Source organism: Crocodylus siamensis, chromosome 15 (genome assembly GCF_052110815.1).
Source record: "Crocodylus siamensis isolate JL-2025a chromosome 15, ASM5211081v1, whole genome shotgun sequence".
NCBI lineage: Eukaryota > Metazoa > Chordata > Crocodylia > Crocodylidae > Crocodylus > Crocodylus siamensis.
In genome coordinates, this window is record NC_143409.1 from 24,682,113 (window position 1) to 24,703,253 (window position 21,141).

Genomic DNA, 21,141 nt, shown 5'->3' on the forward strand with positions numbered 1-21,141 from the left:
TGAAATGTTCAACTTAGATATCACCTGAGATTCATTAGTGTAGATTACTTGTATAATAATAATCTGCTGTGTGGGGTTCATAATTAACTGGTTTGAGATTTCACATGGCACCTATTGAAATTATCTAAGGTGGTAGAGCTAAAAATAATGGAAGATGTTCATTCCCTTTTCATTTAAATTGCAGTTTGTTCTGATATTTTTTACCTCAGGTTAAAAGAGCTGAACATTTCTCCTTTATTTAAAACTCTCTTTTTTCCTTTTAGTTTTTTACCATAAAATCTAAAATCAAACAACTGTAGAGTTAATAGAATACAGCGTAATTAAGTTATTCAACAGAAGCCAGCTATGGAGCAAACAGTAATAAATTAAGAAGCAAAAATAAGGCTTTCATAGTAACTGTTTATAATTCAAACGATCCAGTGGACACATTTATACACAGGGGCTCTAAAGAAATCATTTGCAAGAACTGTTTTTATTACATTTTAGGAACTTATTCCTCAATTTTGATAGAACAAAAATTTAAATTCCTTATTCCTTTTTGAACAGATGAAACTGTGTAAAACCTTTGATATCCATGGTTCATCTATGGCTACACCTTAGGGTAAACACTCCACCTGTTCCCCTTCCTTGCTTGCCTGCATGGGGCCTTGCTCTCCTCCGCCATCCTCAGCAACTCAGATTCCCATTAACTGTTCCCTACCTGGCCTGAGAGCCAGCAGCAGTGGCTGGGCAAGAAAATTAACCTTTCCCTACCTGCTCCCCGAAGGAAGGAGGGAACCCCAAAGGGCAGGTGGGGGGGGGCAGGGAGGGAGCAGGACCAGGGTAGCTCCAGGGGGCAGGGAACAAACTAGTTCCCAGAATGGGAAAGGGGGGAGTCTTACCTTTCAGTCCTCCTGGCCCCTGCTGGCCTGAAGTGTGACTTCTCCAAGCTCAAATCAGCACTAACACTGATCAACATTTGTGCAGCTCACAGTATAAGGTGTAACAAGGCCCTTACACATTAATTTTAGAGAGCTTCTGGAGCTCTTAATTCCTGGATTGTCCACACATTAACACCTGAAACAAGCTGTATGCACACTTTAGGCTACTTTAAGTTACACCTCTCCAGGGCAAGTTTATCTGTGTTTACCCTGCTAATGCTCCATTATTGTGTGGCCACTCCCCAAAGATGAGCCACCCAAGTTGCAATCCTTTAGCATCTCAAGATGCAGTGTCCCCTCCCCTCCTGTTCTGTGTAGGCAAACTTTCTACCCCCTGAACTCTACTGCCCATCTCTCACACACCTAAAGCAGGAAGAGAAGCTTTTCTGGGGTCAGCAGCCCTGAAGTGGCAACTCACAGTGGTAGCTCCTATTCAGGTTCCTACTCACCAGTCATCTAGTGGCAAGTCACAGCTGTGCAGGTCGAGAACAGTCAGAGGTTTTTAGGCTTAAGGTGTAACTGCTCCAAACTCAAACTAGCACTAACATGGATTAATATTTCATCATCTCAAAGTGCAATGTATAACAAGTAGACCTGTCTGAGCTATTCAATCTGACTTCGGATCGGGCCACTTCGGATGTCAGGGTTCTGATCTGGAGCCCTGGACTGGGTTCCCACTTCAATCCAGCCGAAGCAGCTCCAAAGCTTTGGAGCCGCCTCGGAGATCCAGCCATAAGGTATAATGGGGAATCAATGAAATATCTGTAACTGTGTTATTTGTTGTCTGATTTGGGTGGTAGCCTCTGCTGAGAGCATGAAGCCTGCCAAGCTTCAAGAAGATCAGTGCAGGAGTTTGGGGGGAACTGTACCCCAAATTCTTGAAAGCAAAACTCATGTCACATCTAAGTATTACACCACAGGGGATGTAAAAACTGCAGGGGTGGTGGCCCCTGCTGATGCCACAAAACCTGCCAAGTTTCAAGGTGATAGGTGCAGGGGTTTGAGGGAAACTGCAACCCAAATTTTTTAAAGCAAAACTCATGTCACATGTGCGTGCTAAGCTACAGTGGGGTCAAAACTGCAGGGATGGTCACCCCTAGTCAGGCCACAAAGCCTGCCAAATTTCAATGTGATATGTGCAAGGGTTTGGGGGGGAATTGCACCTCAAGCTGCGAACAAGCAAAACTCGTGACATGGGTGGTACTGTGTGTGTTACGGCGCAGCAGGGTGAAAGCTGCAGGGATGGTAGCCCCTGCTACAGCCACAAAGCCTGCCAGCTGTCAAGGAGACAGGCACAGGGCTTCTGGGTTCTGGGGCCCTGCACCTCTAGCTGCTGACAGGCAAAACTCGTATTATGGGTGCCTGTGGAACTGTGTCTGTCTTGGGGCACGGAGGTGTGGGGGAGGGCTGTCCTATTGACAACTGTAGTAGCTGATTTAAACCAATAGATAACAGGTTTTCTGAGCAGCACACTCAGAATTGCAAAGCTTATTTGCATGCATGAGGAAATGAAAAATTAGAGATGTCACTATTTATTGGTCCGTGTACTTATATATGCAAAATAGATACACTTTTTACACACAAAAAATGTAAACCCACTTGTCTGAATATCTAGTCTCAGTCTCTAGGCCGTATGTTCTCTTGTACTCAGTATCATTTTTTTTAAATGAGCTGCATTCCTGGAATCTATAGAGAACAAAAACTATAGCAAGCATATTTTTTTTTCTGCGTGGCTCTGTAACAGATTATATTACACTAGAGAGAATTTGTAGGGCTCCAAGTAGCATGTGGGTGTGAATGAATGGAATGTTGAGACAGAAACTGATTTACTGACTTCTTTTCTGGTGTAATGAAAAGGCTGTAAAGGTGCAAATGTTAATGCAATTTTTAAAAGCAGTGAGAACTTCTAGCACCACTTCACAAGCTGATTCCCACAAAGCTTAGTTACTCCCTGAATAATAATAGGCTTCTGAAACACTTTTATTTATTGTGTGCTACTCTGGTTTTAGTAGAGTGCAATTAGAGTGCAACTATTTTATATAAAATGCACATCTTTAGCTGATACACAGAGTTAAATCCTCACCCTCTGCTCTGGCAACAATTTCTGTGGCACACAAGGGCCAGAATTTACCAGTGTGGAGGAATCTCTTTCTCTCTGCACCTACCACTAACTTTGCATGGCTAAGAATTGAACACACAGGATCAGATCCATTTCCACTTCTTAGCCAGCTAAATGTCTGAATGCAATCCTGCTCCTATCTTCTGGGTTCCTGAAAAACATGATGTCATAAAAATTAAGACATTCTTCCTCTTCATCACTTCTTGTGCCTTAGCTTTGAGGCTAAGATGAGGGCAAGTTACACAAGCAGATATATTAGTGGGTTTTTTTAGGGACACAGGCACTGCAGAATGAGATTGCTCAAAGACATCCAGTCCCTTTTGCCACATAATTGGCAGCTGGGGCTACTTACACAAATTTCAGAATCTGTTCCCTGCCTTTTCCCCAGGAAGGGGCATAACTTACTGAGGAAGGAGAGCCCTCCCTTTTGGCTGTCCAGTGGCCTAGCTTTAACAGGATGGTACAGTAGTTCTGTCTGGTGATGAGAACACTGCCCTGTGCTGTGTGAGGTCTGTATGCAAATCCACTCAAGCAGAGCTGGGCAAAAGTAACTACCATCATCATGCTAGGTTTAGTCCAGTGCATTTAACAGCTGTGAGTGGTTTCTGGCCTATGGCTTCAGAGGTTTTTTCTGCATTGCTGTGAGTGCTTGGTGAGGCTGAATTGCACGGGAGTGTGGAATTATAAATCTTCACGGCAGAATTTAAGATACAAAGTAGAACAAACATAGGTAGGGCTGTGCAAGGAATGTAGATGAATAAAGCACACTTCAGGCTGTTACATGAAGTGAAGTAGAAAGTTTTTTGGTTGAAAGCGATACACACAGGCACACAAAAGTATCTTCACAATGTCTATTTATCAGTAAATTATATTTGAACCATCAGGTTGCTAAATGTTATATTCAAGTGTATTTGTTATGAGGGAGAACAGAATTCCTCACTCATTAATGTATTACAGTCACATAGCTATCTAGCTAGGAAAAGGCTGTCTAGTTAGGAAAGTCTGCATCTGTTGTGATGCAAGCAGAAGCAAAAAGCAGAGATCACGTGGTTACAGCAGTGGTAAGTACTTTATTGATGATGATTCAGTTGAGATATAAAAGAGCCATCACTACCTCTGAATATAGAAAGGCCAACATTTTTAACTTTTAAGTACCTCTGAGCAAACAGAAAAGCTAGCAGTCTCCAAGAGTTCTGTTTCAATGAATTTCTGTCACATTTTCCTGTCAGCTGGGTAGAAAGGATTGCCCTTCAGAGCTGGTAGGTGGCATGATGCAACAAATGCATGAGAGCCCTTTGATCTCTGGAGATGCATGGAAACCTTGAGTAAGAATGCGTGGAAAGGTGTGCTTGCCTGAAATAGATTGTCAGTGTAAGAAAAACAGGCTACTTGTTATAGGGTACCATGTTTCTGTTATCCACTGTGTCATTACCAACCTGAGCTGTTCTGCCTGGTCTTCTTCTAAACAATAGGTATCCATCAACATTTCCAAATGTCTCCTCTCTAAACTCCTTTGGATATTTCTTCAGACATTGATGATTTTCCCTGCATGGTGCATTTGGATGCAATCCTCCACACGGTCCATGAATCATACATCTCGTCACAATGATCTATGCTCAACAGGCAACATCTTGGAAGTTCAAAGAGTTAGAGAATTGGCAGACCACATTCATCAATCCACAGCTATGTTCCTCAGTCTTGTCTTCAGTGAATCTAGTGTTGTCTACACTTTCAGCCTGTCTTCTGTTGCCTCTGCAAACCCTTTGCCTTTCCATTGCATCTCTTCTACAAAGTCCTCCTTGCTCATTTGTTTTGTTGTCTTAGTTTTGCCATTCTTTCTGCATTCAGTTGCCATTCTCTGCTTCACCTTGTTAGAGGTGTTGTGGGTTAAAGTTAAAGTAAGGTGTTAATGGACACTTTTTGCTCAAATACTGAGGGTACACCATAACTAATTGAAATCAATCACTTAAAGTCCAGAAAATTGAGAGCAAATGTGGTTTTTTGAGTACAATAGACAGAATGACAAAGACACAAATTAAACAAATTATTATAGAGGATTGGATCCCACACTGCCTTGGCCCTGCCTTGCACATTGGGGTCAGGCCCCCACACCATCCTGCACACCCAGTTCTGCCCAGCACTGCCTTGTGCTCCTGATCTAGCACACAGCACCACGTTAGGTGGTTTGTCAGGGCTCCTCACAGGCCCAGAAATCTGGCCATAGGGGAGTGGCAGCCAGCCGCTATTGCACCCCTGTCACCAAATTTTCAGACCATGGGCCAGATCTGGCCTGCCAGCCAGGGTTGGTTGAGCACCTCTGATATATATGATGCCAAATTTGTATAAATTTCAAGATATAAGGCAGCCTTAAGCTATTTTTAACAGAGACTAATGTCCTCCCACAAACTTTTCTGTTATTTTTTTACATAGAGAAATGGATCTGGATCTTGAATTTTGATATAGTCTAGGGCCAGATTTACAAAAGTATTTAAGTACCTAAGATGTGGACAGAATTCAACGTGAGCTGCATGCCCGTCCTGCTTTAGGTATCCTTCTATCATAGTAGGTATCTATCTGAGTCCTTAAATACCTAAATATCTTTATAAATCCAGCCCCTTTTACTAACAGCCCCATCTATACACTAGGCTAAATAAAAATGCTTGGTCTAAACATGCTCAAACTTTGGGGAGATTTGTATCTTATTGCAGCAACAGAAACTGGCAAGAACGAAACTGCTGAACATCTGTTGGTGTAGTTTTACAAGGAAACTAGCCTGTTACTGAAACAGTACCCCCATCCCTAAAGAATGTGCAAAATTGCATCTGCCTCACTGAATCTAAATACTGTTTCCTTTGTTTCCTATGCTGATAGCTACTTTATTGTACATTTGGAGGTGGGCTCCTGGGGATTTCTGTTGTTCCATTTCCATAGTTCATTGGGCAATGCTACCTTTGTAAAACTGAGTTACATTTGAAAAGATTTTCTTGGTGCAGAGTTGTGTCAGTGCAGATTCTCTCGGGAGGTCTAGGACAGAAGGAAAAAGAATAAGTGGGTTCTTTTTACAATAAGCTTTTTCTATTAAGATGGAAAAGGAAAAAAAAACCCACCAGGGCTGTGCAAAATTTCACCACCAGTTTTGTTTCAACGTTGTTTTGACTCATTTCAAGATCAAAAAAGCGAAAGTGAAATGAAACAGATATTGTCAAAACAGCCTTGAAACAAAATGAAGCAAGTCAAACCATTTTGAAATTTTCAAAACATTTTGACTTTTGAAGCTGAAGCTGGGCTTCCCTTCAATTGCCTTCAGGGAAAGAGAAACTAAAGTAAGGACAGGGAGGGGGAAAAGGGGGAAATGTGGGGGGGGGGAGAAAACTTTCATTATTGACTGTGTAGCTGGCCAGTGACTGGCATCCTTCCCTGGGGTCCCTTCCAACCCCAGGGCTCTGGGGCAGGGATGGAAAAACTTCATAGATTTATAGATTCATAGATGTAGAGTCAGAGGGGACCTTGTAGATCTAGTCCGACCCCCTGCTGTGGGCAGGAGAGAAAACTGGGCTCAAATGACCCCATCCAGGTAAACGTCGAGCCTCCTCTTAAAGACCCCCAGGGTAGGAGCCATCACCACTTCCCTTGGAAGTTGTTTCCAGATCCTAGCCACCTTGGCTGTGAAGTAGTGCCTTCTAATGTCTAGTCTAAACCTACTCTCTAGCAACTTACAGGCGTTATTCCTTGTTACTCATGTTCATTTTGGAGTCAATAATGACTCCAAGATCTCTTTCTGCCACCGTGCTTTCGAGAAGGGAGTTCCCCAGCCTATAGGTATGCTGCTGGTTCCTACTGCCCAAGTGCAGCACCCTGCACTTGTCAGTATCGAATCCTATCCTATTTTCATTTGCCTACCCCTGTAACCTGTCCAGGTCCTGCTGTAATCTGCCCTTCCCTTCTAGCGTGCCCACCTCACCAAATCTTGGTGTCATCTGCAAATTTAAACAGGCTACTCTTTACCCCATCGTCCAAGTTGCTAATAAATTGAACAATGAGGGCCCAAGGACCAAGCCCTGGGGGACCCCACTGCCCACTTCCCTTCAGGTCAAAAATGACCCATCCACCAGCACTCTCTGAGTGCAACCCCCTCAGCGAATTTGCAATCCATCTGACTGTGTAGGCATCAATGCTGCATTCACCTAGCTTTTTAATAAGAATGGGGTGGGAGACCATGTCAAAGGCCTTCCTGAAGTACAGAAAGACTACATCCACTGCGATACCTGCATCCAGTGATTTTGTGACCTGATCGTAGAAGGCAATCAGGTTGGTCTGACAGGACCTGCCCCTAATGAAGCCATTCTGGTTGCCCTTGAGCATCATCCCCGCTGCTGGCCCATCACAGATATGCTCCTTGATAATCTTCTCAAAGAGCTTCGCCTAGATTGAAATAAGACTAACGGGTCTATAGTTGCCCGGGTCCTCCCTCTCTCCTTTTTTAAAGATGGGGACCACATTGGCCCTCTTCCAGTCATCCAGCAGCTGGCTAGAGCACCACAAGTGCTTGTAAAGCCATGCCAGGGGCTCCACAATAACCCCTGCCAATTTCCTCAACACGGTGGGGGAGACAGCATCTGCACCTGCTGCTTTTAACATATCCAGCCCCTCCAGAAGTTCTCTAACCTGTTCCTCCCTGACCCAAGGCTTGGCGGAAGCATTGTTTAAACTACCCTGCTTAGTTTCTGCCTTGGTATCAGTTAGTGAGCTGTCTGTGTTCTAGCAGCTCAGCATCAGACAACTATGGCTAGCAGCAGCACTGATCTTCTAATGGATTCCGTACTTGCTAGCAAGAGGGATTCCAGATTTAGAATACCTTTTTCTTCAAGGCTCTTTTATTTTATTATATTCATTGATTCAATCTTGATTGAAGAATTAATTCACTGTTTTCACCCCCCTCTTCCCCGAGACAGAGACAGTCAGTTGCACAAGCACCCATGTCGTGAGTTTTGCCTGTCAGCAGCTAGAGGTGCAGGGCCCCAGAATCCAGAAGCCCTGCACCTATCTCTTTGACAGCTGGCAGACTTCATGGCCTCAGCAGGGGCTAGCAAGCCTTCAGTTTTCACCCTGCTGCGCCTTAACACACGCAGTGTCACCCATGTCACGAGTTTTGCTTGTCCATAGTTTGAGGTACAGTTTCCCCCAAACCCCTGCACCTATCTCCTTGACACTTGCAAGGCTTTGTGGCCTCAGCAGGGGCTAGCACGCCTGTAGTTTTGACCCCACTGAGGCTTAACAGATACATGTGACATGATCTTGCTTTCAAGTCTTTGGGGTATAGTTTCCCTGAAGTCCCTGCACATATCTCCTTGAAACACAGCAGGCTTCATGCCCTCAGAAGGGGCTACCATTCCTGCAAGTTTCATCCAAATCAGGCCAGAAACGACAAAGTTCTAGGCTGTTTCAAGCTTCCCCATTATAGCCTATGGGCAAAACGTCAAAACAGCATTGAAACGGTAAAATTGTTTCGACAAAATGTAACAGAACAGCTGTTTTGAATCTAAGCAAAATTAAAAATGGAATGCTGTTCCATTGAAATGTCAAAATGCAAGCTGAAATGAAATACAGAGCCATTTTGTTCTGCTGTCTCCTCAGATTTCACAAGTTTGGTCCTGTGCAGAACTTAATAACTTCCAACAAAAGCTCAAGTGACTGAATAGCAAATGCTAACACAGTGGAATAATTTTTGTAATAATAAATATTGCCATGCTGAAATGTATAATAGACCACAAATAAGCATATGAAAAAATGAATAGCTTTAGACTAAATTCTGCTTACAAACTACAGTTCATATTAAAATCAGTGAAAGTTTATAACTACAAGTTCTTAATTTAGCTCTTTATGGCACAAAATACACCTTTAAGTAATGCAGTGTACATAATGTCACCTAGTGGAGCTAATGTTAATTTTTTTTCTATTACACGATTAGTTTTCAGACAATTTTAATTAAGCATTTTTTTCCTTTTCTTAAAATATTCATACAACTGAAAAGATCATTTACATTCAGGAGATCTAATTTTGTACAAAATTATTACACTGCAGTTTGAAGAGGTAATTCAATGTTTTATTTTGTAAATTTAATGAGATATTTTAATCCTAGTTGTTCAGATTAAATATGCATTAGATCTTGCTGTTAAATAAATTTTAAAGAATTACTTATACTTTCCTGAACTATGTGAAACTGACACGGATGTTTTAATCAATTTTATGTATTATGGTTGGGTTAGTGTAAGAGAAGAAACCATAGATATATAATTAAGCACCTGTATTTGAATTTGGCTTTTCACAAGACCAGAAAATTTGCTAGACTGTTCTGTTTACCTTAACAGTGTTTGCTTGGCAATTGCATGGTGGGATATTTATGTCAAGTAAAAAAAACTGCTTCTTTTATTTTCTTTGGTTATTTTTAAAAGACATTTTAAAGTTTCCTTCTTTCTTCCAGTAGTAAAGAAGTGGAGCATAGGTTGGGAAAGGTCATGACAAGTAGCTGATTTGTAACTGCATCTGGAAACAGGCTATATAATGCAGCACAGATGACAACCTAGGATAGCAAAATATGAGAAAAATGTGGGTTGTTGTTTTGCCTATGGGGGCAGAATCCCTGGTTATTGCTTTAGAATTTCATTTTTGGAAGCAGCCAAAGAGACAGTGGGAGAGGATTCACTCTGTATGACCTGACTTCACATTAATGTCCTACCGAACAGTTGCTCTGGATGTTATTAAATTAGAGTTTTTGTTATGTTTTTAAAGGGAATTAATATATACCTTGCTCACACATAGTTTTTACTAATAGCAACTTGTTAGTATTGTGCATGAGAGCTATAAATGAAATCTTAATATTGATTATAAGCTCTTATCTATTTCTTTCTATGGAAACACTGATATTAACAGGGCTGCCATAAGCTAACTCTTCAGTCTGTGACTTTGTTTGATGTCTCAGTCTTCCATAGTTACATAGTGAAACACTTAACTGGTTGAACATGCAAGATGTACTTCTTGGTTATTTCATCTACAGTAAAAAGTTACATATCCCTCACACATCCTTTTCACTCTCATTCTCTAGTTGTTTAGATCAGGGTGCTCATCCTTCAGCCCATGGGCCAAATGCAGCAGGGCCACTTAAAAAAACTCCCCTCCCCTCCTACTCAGTGCCCAGACCTGAAGCACCAGGTGCTTGGTGCCACACCTACTTCCCCCCATGAGTCTGGGCCCCCCCCTTTCCTCCATGGTACTGGATTGGGGGGGGCCATGCCCCCTTTTCACCCCACAGGCCAGAACACACCCCCTTCCCTCAGTGGAGCCAGTCCATGCCCCCTTTCCTCTGTGGGGCTGGATTAAGGCTCCTTCCCCCCCATGAGGCCAGGTCGCATTCCTCCCCTGCCTGCCCCCTTGCAAGGCTAGGTGAAGACACCCTGTTCCCTCCTCCCTATGCAGCGCCAGGCTGCAACCACCCCACCCCCTCCATGTGGCTGAATCTTGGCCCTCATGCCAGACCCAGGCACTGGACTGAAATTACCATCCAGCCTGCCGTCAGACCAGGCAATGCACATCCAACTGGTTTAGGTGACCCATACATTAGGTTTATAACAGTTGATTGTCATCAAGGTTTCCGCCCCCTCCCCCATGTATGTCTAAATTTAGAGCTGTACAATGTTGTGACAGTTTCTGTTGTTGGAGGACTGAGCTTTTGTGTTCCTGTACCTGGATACAAAGGAAGATAGTGGTTAGGGAAGTAGAAAATGATAACTGGAAAAGTCTGATTGTTTGCTACTGTTGTAAGTCATTCCTAAGCCTGCTTGATTCTTGTTGTATTTTTTTTAAATTAATTTGACTTGCTGTAAATAACTTGAGTGTACCAGAACTGGACACAGTGCTGAGAATCAGTACCCCACCCCATTTGCCCACTGTAATCGATGATATTCACAACTGTAATACTGACCAAAGTCATGACCTGTGTCTTAAGGAAACATTCTTAACATTTTTTGAGTAGAAAGCCATTACATCATGGGCAGGCAATTATTTTGGGTGGAGGGCTGCTTACTGAGTTTTAGCAAGCCATTGAGGGCCTCATGACAGGCAGCCCGAGGCAGATAAATATTAATTTTCTAAATATTTTAGGGGTCTCACAGGCTGAATAGAATGGCCTGATTGGCTACATCCAGCCCGCAGGCCACATTTTGCCCACCCCTGCATTCCATGGTAGTGGAGCTAATTTTAAATCTCATTTTAAAAAATACTGCTATATTAAAATGGCTTTTCTACTCAGGCTTCAGGAAAAAATGAATATCTTGAGAGTTGTGATGCCTTCTTCCTTCTACTATGGCATGTTATTGTTCTTTAACTAGACAATAAAAGTGTTGCCTGTTTACAGTTGCAGTGCCCATACCTTCAGGTGTTCTAACTGTACCAGTTACTATTTTAATTTGCATTACATCACAGCTTTAGCTTTATTTATTTTCTAACTTGGTTCCTCTACCCATGCAGTTTGCATCAAGCCAAGAGAAATCTGAATGAAGTTTGAAAGTGATTAACCTATTAAAACATTCTTCTGTATTGAATTTTCAAATCTTTTTTTCTCAGGGAGGCAGTATGGTCTTCACATTATTCTATGATAAAATTAGTTTTACTTTACACATAGCCAAAGATCATTTTAGTAATGAGGACCTCAAAAGATTTTGTGCTTGAACTTTTCTCTAGTGATGCAGAGAACCTGTGGTTGAAATTGTGGGTGCAATCTCAAACTATTTGCCTATAATGTAATCACTTTATTATAATGCATACATTATGGTGCACATATATATGTGTGTGCATATATTAATTACTGCATATAATGATAAAATAAAGGAATGTGCAGGGATATTATTTACTATCAGAACTTCATTAAATGTTTTTTATTTTCTCTCCTATTGTAGAACACGAAAAGCAGCGGTTATGCAAAAGCACAGATTACATGAATTTACACTTCAAAGTGAAATGGTTTTATAATGAATATGTTAAAGAACTCTCTGACCTCAAGGATGCAGCACCTGAATACTCTCTGTGAGTACTGTGTTGGAAGAGGGGGTTGTTTTCTCAGTTTCTGTTAAGGTTTATTTTCTTTAAATATTTATCCATAATGCCATTAAAGGCAAAATGAATTTAAGCTGTTAACTACTAATAACATCTTAAGTATGCTCTTCAAACCTTTTCTATTTATTCTACCAACTGAATATTACACATATGTAAAATATAATTAACCACTCTGCATGTATTTGTTCAACAAGTTTATGTACCAAGATTAAACAAATAAAATCTTAAAGCCAAAGGATTCCAGGAGGAGATTTAAAAATGTAAATACAGCAACACTGTTCTGTGATTGCAGTCATTCCACACCAGAACCTGGATTAAGATACAGCATTATTGGGGCTAGTTTATTGAAGCAGTTGTTATTCCATGGGCTAATTTTCTTCTCAAACTTTCTTTTTCTCCTTTCTTACTGTAAGTAGCATATGGTCTCTAGAAATGCACAGATTGGGCAATCACCTTAATGTTGGTAAGATTAATTCTCTACAAGGTTGAAATCAATTAATGCTGTAGCAAAATTCAGTTCTGTGATATAAAAGTATTCACAGAAAAAAACAAATGCCATTTATTTATTTAAAACGACCAAAGTGAAAAAAATGAAAACAGAACAAATTTGTAATAATGGCCTCAAATATCAAGTGTACGTTTTTTCAAATGTATGTTTTTAAATATGAAAAAAATTGTTAGTTTTAGCTATTTTGGATTCTGATCTACTTTCTAATAATATATATAATTTTAATAATGAAATACTACTACAGATAATAAAAGAGCAACATATTTTAACAGAATGAATATAATAAGTAACATAAATATGATCTCTGGAAAATTCATTTTAGGTGGTTTGAACCCTTTGTCATTCAATGGTTGGATGAAAATGAAGACGTCTCAATGGAATTTCTTCATGGTGCACTAGAAAGAGACAAAAAAGATGGAGTGAGTCCTTTTCATTAAAAAATAAAAATCTATTAAGGCAACATCAGAACATTACAAAATGCCATACAACACTGTTAGTCCTTATGCAATGGCTTATAGCACCTGATAGGCTGGACAGCCATTCCTTCTCAGTACTGGTACCTGCATGCTAATTGTATTTGAACTCCTTAATGATTTTCTGCCTACTTGAATTCCCCTTGTGGTTTCATTTGAAAATATTTTTGTTTCTTGCCCAGCAGTGTTTTTTCCTGCTTGTTTGCACTGTCCATCAGCTACTGTGTTTAAACCGTCAGGTGGTTTGTATAAAATAAAAATACTATTATAGCAATGCAACTTATATAGAGAGCAAGTTAAAACTTGAATTTTAACAGTTGTTAAAATTCAAGTAGCTAAAGATACAGATTCCATCCACTAAGATCCTGCTGCCACTAGGTCTAAGGGTTTGGGTGAAGTCCTGGCCCCACAGAAACTAATGAAGTGTTATAACTGATTTCAACGCAGATGTTTTCATCCCACATATTTTGTGCAGAGGCTGAGGTATTTATAATACAGTTTCAGAAAAGGAAACTATTTATTTTGCAGTGCAGACTTCCTCTCTACCTTTGTTTTCTCCCCCACTTTGAGTCCCAGTGAAGCCAGTTCAACTTCCCATAGATTAAGTAGCAAATCCAATACAAAACCATGATTTTAGATTGTAAAGCATTCTGCTACTCCCATAAAAGTACAAGAGAAGACATAAAATCATATTAGGAGTTTATTAAGTTTAAATTTACAAGCCATTTTTTAATTTCCTTTTTCTCAGTCTAGGATGGATTTAAAGTACAAGGAATTCAATTACTGTTTTATTGTTCAGACATAGATAGCTTCTCAAGTGTTAACCCATTTAAATTATTTTTCTTCCTTCTCCAGTTCCAGCAAACATCAGATCATGCCCTTTTCTCTTGCTCTGTGGTAGATGTCTTCACACAGCTCAATCAAAGCTTCGAGATTATCAGGAAACTGGAGTGCCCTAATCCTGAAGCACTATCTCATTTAATGAGAAGATTTGCAAAGGTAGATTAAATCAATGTGCCTCAACCAAGTTTGAGAGGAAGCAATATTCTGTTCTTGCTGTGTTTACACATGAATAATTCTAATGTTATTTAAAAGAAAACTCCTCTATTTTAAACTGGAAAAACTTCCTATTTTAAACAGGATTCTTATAACTTAGTCTTTTTTGAGCAGTGTTGTTGGCTTGTTCTTCTTTGAGTAATTGCAAGTGGTTGGAGGAACATTTATCTCTACTAACTTCATATTTTACAATATTAAATATTCATGTTTAGAGTTTCTCAAATTCTTCATTTCTTTTGGGGCTCCTCTTACTGAATTTCTACATAGTTTTCAGAGCAATTCTTAACTTTAACACAGTGATCTTTTAGGTCAGTGAGAGTGCAGGAAGAATTTTGTGGCTTAGGTTGGGTTTGGCACCAGAGCAGTATTGGACTGCTGCTAGGTTGTGTTGAACCTCATGTGAGTTTTATTAGCTGTCCTGTCAGGGCACTCTCCCTCTTATTGTATGATGGCAATTAAACTACCATATTTTCTCACATACAACACATACCTTTCCCCCAAAAGTCAGAGTGTATGTTTTTTATCATACAATATGTGTTCTTTGCTGGAAAAGGTAAATGCCAGGAGACACTGTACAAGCCACGCAGCTGCCAAGATAGCAGAGTCCCATGTTAACACTCTCACAGCCATAGCTATTGGCTGAGCACTGTAGCTTGCACTAAAAGCAGCCAGTGAGCTGTTTTGTAGCATCTTGATGAAGTTTATGATGTGGAAACACCAGTTCATTTACATGAATTACTTAAAGATTTCAGTCTTGTTCTTGCAAGGGTCTTGGGCCTAACCTTGCGTGACATTCAGTAAATCCTCCTGGAAACAAAGAGTGTCCAGGAAGTTTGGCATCCCGGGAGATAGTTTGAATAAGGCTGCTGACAAAAGTGACTTCCTGGTGCCAAACTTCCTGGACACATGCTGTGTTCCTAGAAAGACTTACTCTGTGTCACACAGACAGCCACAACTCTGAAAAATCTTCTTCTCTAGATTCTGATTTCCAAAAACAAAGTGCGTGTTTTATTTGGGGATATGTTATATGCAAGAAAATATGGTAATGGCATTTCCGTTTGTCTCCAGATTGCTAAAGGATATGTTGAACAATATCAGGTTAGGGATTTCAATGAACTTTTGTATGTTTCCTGCTTTCCTTCCATTTTAAGATTTCACCATTGAAAAATAATTCTTCCATAAGGTTTGTCAGCCATTTTTTAAACAAACTTTACTGTATACTATTGAAGTGTTGTGTATGTAATACAGTTTCAACTTCTTTAGTTGGATTCCCTAGAGGAAAAAATTACTTTAAGCCAGCTGATCATATTCCAGCCAGATCAATGAGCACATCAGCAAAAATGTGGTGCCTTATCCTTGCTAGATAGCAACAGCCACCAAAACCAGTGCTAAGAGACAGCCTCCGTGTAAATGACCTTCTTTTCTCATTGATCTCTTAGAATCTACAGTTTCATAGCAGACTCTAGGGTCTCCCAGTCTGTGTGATGGGAGTAGGGAGTCCTTATAGAGCTTTGCTTCCCAGAGCCATCTCCCTACTGTGGGCTTTGCCTTTGAATGGGATGCATATTTTGCATTAGACCACTACTGTAGCATTCAGGAGACACAGGCTCTATTCCCAGTTTTTAAAACAAGCTGGGACTGGATTGCTGTGTGTGTTGAACAAGCCACTTCTCTCCTCAACCTCAGTTTCCCCATTATGCTTGCCTCCCTGATAAAGTATTTTGGGTATGAGAAATACTGTTAAGAATTAGGTATCATTATTGCTACTACCGATTATTAGAATAACAAAGGTAATTAAACTACAGCACAAATGGCACGCTTACCATACTGTGTTGGTTAACCTGATGCTCTTTCTGTGTTAAGGCCATAAGCACATTTATTTTTGACATTAAAAGTAATTAAACATTCTTTTATTTTGTACACAGAAACTTTTGTTTTGTTTTGTTGCTGAGATCTTGTATACCAAATTCTACCTACCTTGAAAATATTAACGGCCAAGTTTATAAGAATTATGATTTTAAAAACTTGTGGTTTTTTTAACTAAATAAGTATTTATACAATATCTCCCCCTCCCCACCCCCAATTCCCAATACAATAACTACAGAGGGTTGGAGGAAGAACTGCAAGTACAGGGTGACTGCTGTATCTATATTTGTAAAACAATGTTTGTTATGGAGCCTAATAATAAATGAGGTGGGAATTATAAAGCTGTATGAAAATGGAATATTATACTTTAGGTCAAGTCCAGAAGTAATTTTCTTCATTATGTCTGAAGGCAAGTTTGAACAGCTGTGGATAGAAGATATTTCAAAGTGGTCAGCTCCCTGTTTCTTCTGAATTTATTAATCTGCTGTTTGAAAAGCTTGCACATTATTAGGCTAGCTTCCTACTGGGTTGTTACACTTCCTTGAAAGCTTTAGAGCTCCATTATAATGCTTGTGGTTTTGAAGAACTTTGTATTTATACCTATTTTTGTGCCTTCATCATGGGATGACGAGGTCGAACGGTCACAAACTCCTGCAAGACCGTTTCAGGCTGGACATAAGGAAGAATTTCTTTACTGTCCGAGCCCCCAAGGTCTGGAACAGTCTGCCAGCGGAGGTGGTTCAAGCACCTACATTGAACACCTTCAAGAGTAAATTGGATGTTTATCTTGCTGGGATCCTATGACCCCAGCTGACTTCCTGCCCTTTGGGCAGGGGGCTGGACTCGATGATCTCCTGAGGTCCCTTCCAGCCCTAATGTCTATGAAATCTATGAAATCTATAACTTTCCTAAATCTGCAAGCAAGGATCATAGTCCCATGATTATTGTGGCCTAATCTCACTTCTGTGGGGTTTAGACATTGCTGCCTTGGTTCTTGTTTCTGCATTGTTTTTAATCTGTGGGTTGTTGCCCTAGGGATTTTTGAGCTCACTAAAGTTCTGCTTAATTATGTGTGCATTGAAGAAACTAGAGCTCAATGTTCTTGCTTCTCAATTTCAGCATAACTAGCTTTAAAGTCTGTGTCCTACAGTAAATTATATTTCCTTCAAAAATGCAGCTCCTCAGTAGGTCAGTATTTGAAAATGTGCACATGCTAAACAGTAATATGAATAAGAACTAAAATTCAGGGGATTTAAAGAATAAAAACAATTTTCTATGGATTATTTTATAACACTATCTCCTTTACAAATTCACATTCCATTGAATCTTTTTGTATATTTATTTGCAAAGCTCTGCAGACAATATTTTGCAGATTAGCTATCTTAGTCAAGTATTTCCTTCCCATGCAGACTATCAACAAAGTGCTTCTTCAGTATGCTGCAATTATATCGAATTACTTCAGTTCATATTGTGATAAAGAAAATGTGGTGAGTATGCTTTATTTTAAATAGAAAATGTATTTTGAAAATGTAAATACATCTGGAGAATGTATCATATTTACTGAAAATATGATCATTTTATAGTGAAAAACAAAGGGAGAAAAGCTATTTTTTTCCACAGGACAGTATATTTTCAGTGATTGCTTACATTGAAATATCACAGCTGATGGTAGGTAAAATTAACAAAGTGTCCCTAAATATGATTTGTATATCTCAACCCTATACTCTCCTTCTTATTTAGTTTGTGAAACTGGACGGTATTGTCAGTAATATTGTACCTTGGAGCTGTAGATACAAGATCAGACTTTTTCATAGTTCACTGCAAAGGCATAACAACATAATAAAGACTGGGAAATTCAATCAGATGGGGTTTTTTTCCCAAGCATCAATAATATCTACATTTTCATTTGAGTTCTCTTTGCATCAGTTTATCTGTCCTTATTAATGATCATTACCAGAGAATTTCCTCATGTATCAAGTGTGTGCAAAGTATTTTTCTAGTTAAGCTGACTGTGACTTTAAAAAAATTACCAGGAAAAATCAGCATTTGTAAGGAAGTGGGAGACAGACTAAAAGCTCTTGAATGGTCTCATTCACACATGCAACCAGGATCCCTGGCAGGAGTGTGATATTACTATTCAATGTAAGGGCTTCCTGGTAGCATCTAATGTTCAAAGATGAGTGAAACGCAGCCTTAACTTGGCAACTCTGGAGCAGACAATAGCCACCTGGAATTATCTGCAGGCATTCCAGCTGCATTCACTGTGGTAGGTATAACTAGGCACATCTACATGAGACACTAAATGTGCTGTAGACTAATTCTACTGCACATTAGCACATCACGGCAAAAACCATGCTAATGCACAGTAGAACTAGTCTACTATGCATTAGCTTCACTAAAAAAGTGTGTACTGGTGCTACTGTGCAGTAGCACTGTTTACTGTACATTGAGCTAGTACCTGTTAAACTTAATGTACCATAACTACAGTGCATTAATGTATCTGTAGATGTGCCCACTGTGCTCAAGGAGAAGTGAACTGGAGCATAAAGATAAGGCATACTGGGTGAGCCATGATGCTCTGGGATGTGTGCATGACCTGTGTGTGAATAAAATAAAAAGATGCATATATATGTTAAAAGATCTATATCATACCTCATTTCAGTGCTGCAGTATGTAGAGGCTGTCTGGAGTGACACATTGGATTATTCTTGACTTGCCAAGTCAGAAGTCAGGAGATGGAAGATGATTGTAGTCTGTAGGAAAGTGAAAGTCTTGGAATTCTGTGCATAAGGATAAAAGGCTTATAACATGTAGCAGATATGGTGGTCTTTCTGTGAAGCAGGCTCACAGAAATGTGAGTGTAGGCAGCTCTTGTTCACTACAGCAGGAGATAACTCACAGAGGGCAGACCTAATTTTCAGGGATCTTACCTTAGTTCTGCATTTGCTTATTTTGAGAAGTTTAAAACTGTAATACTTTAACTGTCCATTTCTTGCTTGCCATAAATTTGAGTTTCATAGTTCAGCATTCTGAAAAGGCAAGGAATACCTAGTCAACCTTGCCACTTTGGTTACTGGAACATCTGGGATCTTTTAAAATGAAAGAGGAATTAGTGATTGTTTATGCCAGAGCTGTGCAACTTCAGTGCAGCTGGGGGCCACAGAATTCATGAGCCATGTGGTGTGGGGACAGTTCCTCCTGGAATTGCACTCCTCTACTGAGCAGACCCCTGGGATCTGTCTCCTCCCCACACCACATGGGCCAAGACACATGTTTCCCTGAGATATTGCCTCTACTGTGCAAGCTACACACGTGTCATGTGGCCCCCTGCCACCCTGCTGTGTGGTGAGCTCTGACAGCGTGCAGCCCCATCCTGGATTCTCCCCTGCCATAGGGCAGCAGGAGACACAGCTGCAGGGGCCCATAAGCTGCATGCTGGTTCCTTGTGGGCCATAGGCAGCCCATAGGCTATCACTTGGACATCCTTAGTTATATACCATTGGACATCCTTGGTTATATACCTTGTAGGTTTGCAGGTTAGATATGAATAGGAAACAGTTATGCAATTCCTAAGTGCTCCTCATCCTTCTGTACACTTGTGGTAGGAGAAATGGAGCAGTGGTCATATAGTAGTAGCTCTGAAGTGTGTTGTTGCTAACAAGGCCAGTAATAAAAATTAAGGACGGTTTTTTACCCCAAACCCTGACAGTTTTATTATAGGGGGAGGGGAAAGGAGGTTATAGTTATTTTCAGAATGTAAAAAAACCAGTATATTTTCTCTTTCTCTACCTCCTGCCTTACCTGGAACATATAGCCCCTGCCCTCATATCCACCTTGTTTTCTGATGCCTGCAACTTCTGCTGCTGCATACATATATCATATGTAGCAACTTACTGGTCAGCCACACACCTCCTTTATTATGTAGGTGTGTAAACCAAATACTGAACCAAACACTGCACTTCTGTTCTCGCCCTCTTATGCTGTACAGCAGAGCTCCCCACATGTGCTTTGGCCAGCTCATGACAACCAGGGCTTGGCCCTCTTGGCCAGCAGTCAGGTAAAAAATGGATGTGGTCAATCCTCTTCCCCATAGTTGTTTTCAGTCTTCCCAAGACTTGTAGGGTGACAAATACCATAACTTTGTATTTCCTAGTTATTAGAAGTTTAGGTTTCCTTTGGGGCTCTCTTCCATCTCACTTTTCTCCATCTAGATCCTCATTCTAACGATGGAGCACAAACTGGGTCAAGACAGCCAACAAAAATTATTATAGGATAGTGCAAGCTCTGTTATGGTTAAGGTTGAAAACTTCCATCTGTTCCATCATGGCACCTTGCCATGCATCCACACACGCATCTCAAGCAGATCCAAGGAAGTGATACTCCCCCTCTATGCGGCACTGGTCAGGCCACAGCTGGAGTACTGCGTCCAGTTCTGGGCACTGCACTTCAAGAGGGATGTGGACAACATGGAGAGGGTCCAAAGGAGGGCCACGCACATGATCCAGGGGCAGCAGGGCAGGCCTACGAGGAGAGGCTACGGGACCTGAACCTGTTCAGTCTCCAAAAGAGAAGGCTGAGGGGGGATCTAGTGGCCTGCTACAAACTAGTCAGAGGGGACCAGCAGGCACTGGGGAAGTCCCTGTTCCCCCGAGCACTACCAGGAGTGACCAGAAATAATGGTCACAAGCTGGCAGAGGGTAGATTTAAGCTAGATATCAGGAGGCACTACTTCATGGTCAGGGCAGCTAGGGTCTGGAACCAACTTCCAAGAGAAGTGGTGCTGGCTCCTACCCTGGGGGGTCTTTAAGAGGAGGCTAGATGTACACCTTGCTGGGGTCATTTGACCCCAGTACTCTTTCCTGCCTTGGCAGGGGGGCGGACTACATGATCTACTCAGGTCCCTTCCAACCCTAGAAACCATGAAACTATAAAGGTGAACGCTTCTAGTTTCTCTAAAATCCATATGATTACTTCCCTGGCACTTGTTTGCACTATGTGTAGAGATACCTGAGCTACCATCAAGTTAGCTAGCAGTCTGGTTACTGTAGCAAAAAACTCAGTGTTTGTGGCTAGCTTGGGGAAGAAGAGTAT

At 40.8% G+C, this 21,141-nt stretch overlaps 1 protein-coding gene across 1 annotated transcript in view; it reads left to right on the plus strand.

Annotated features, from left to right (window-relative positions):
- The window catches only part of UNC13C (unc-13 homolog C), a 524,308-nt gene that overhangs the window by 380,580 nt on the left and 122,587 nt on the right, over positions 1-21,141 (plus strand). The window contains exons 19-22 of the mRNA XM_090029216.1: positions 11,991-12,117; positions 12,978-13,074; positions 13,984-14,127; positions 17,460-17,537. Coding sequence (XP_089885342.1) covers positions 11,991-12,117; positions 12,978-13,074; positions 13,984-14,127; positions 17,460-17,537 — 446 coding nt within the window. The remainder of the gene's footprint in view (positions 1-11,990; positions 12,118-12,977; positions 13,075-13,983; positions 14,128-17,459; positions 17,538-21,141) is intronic.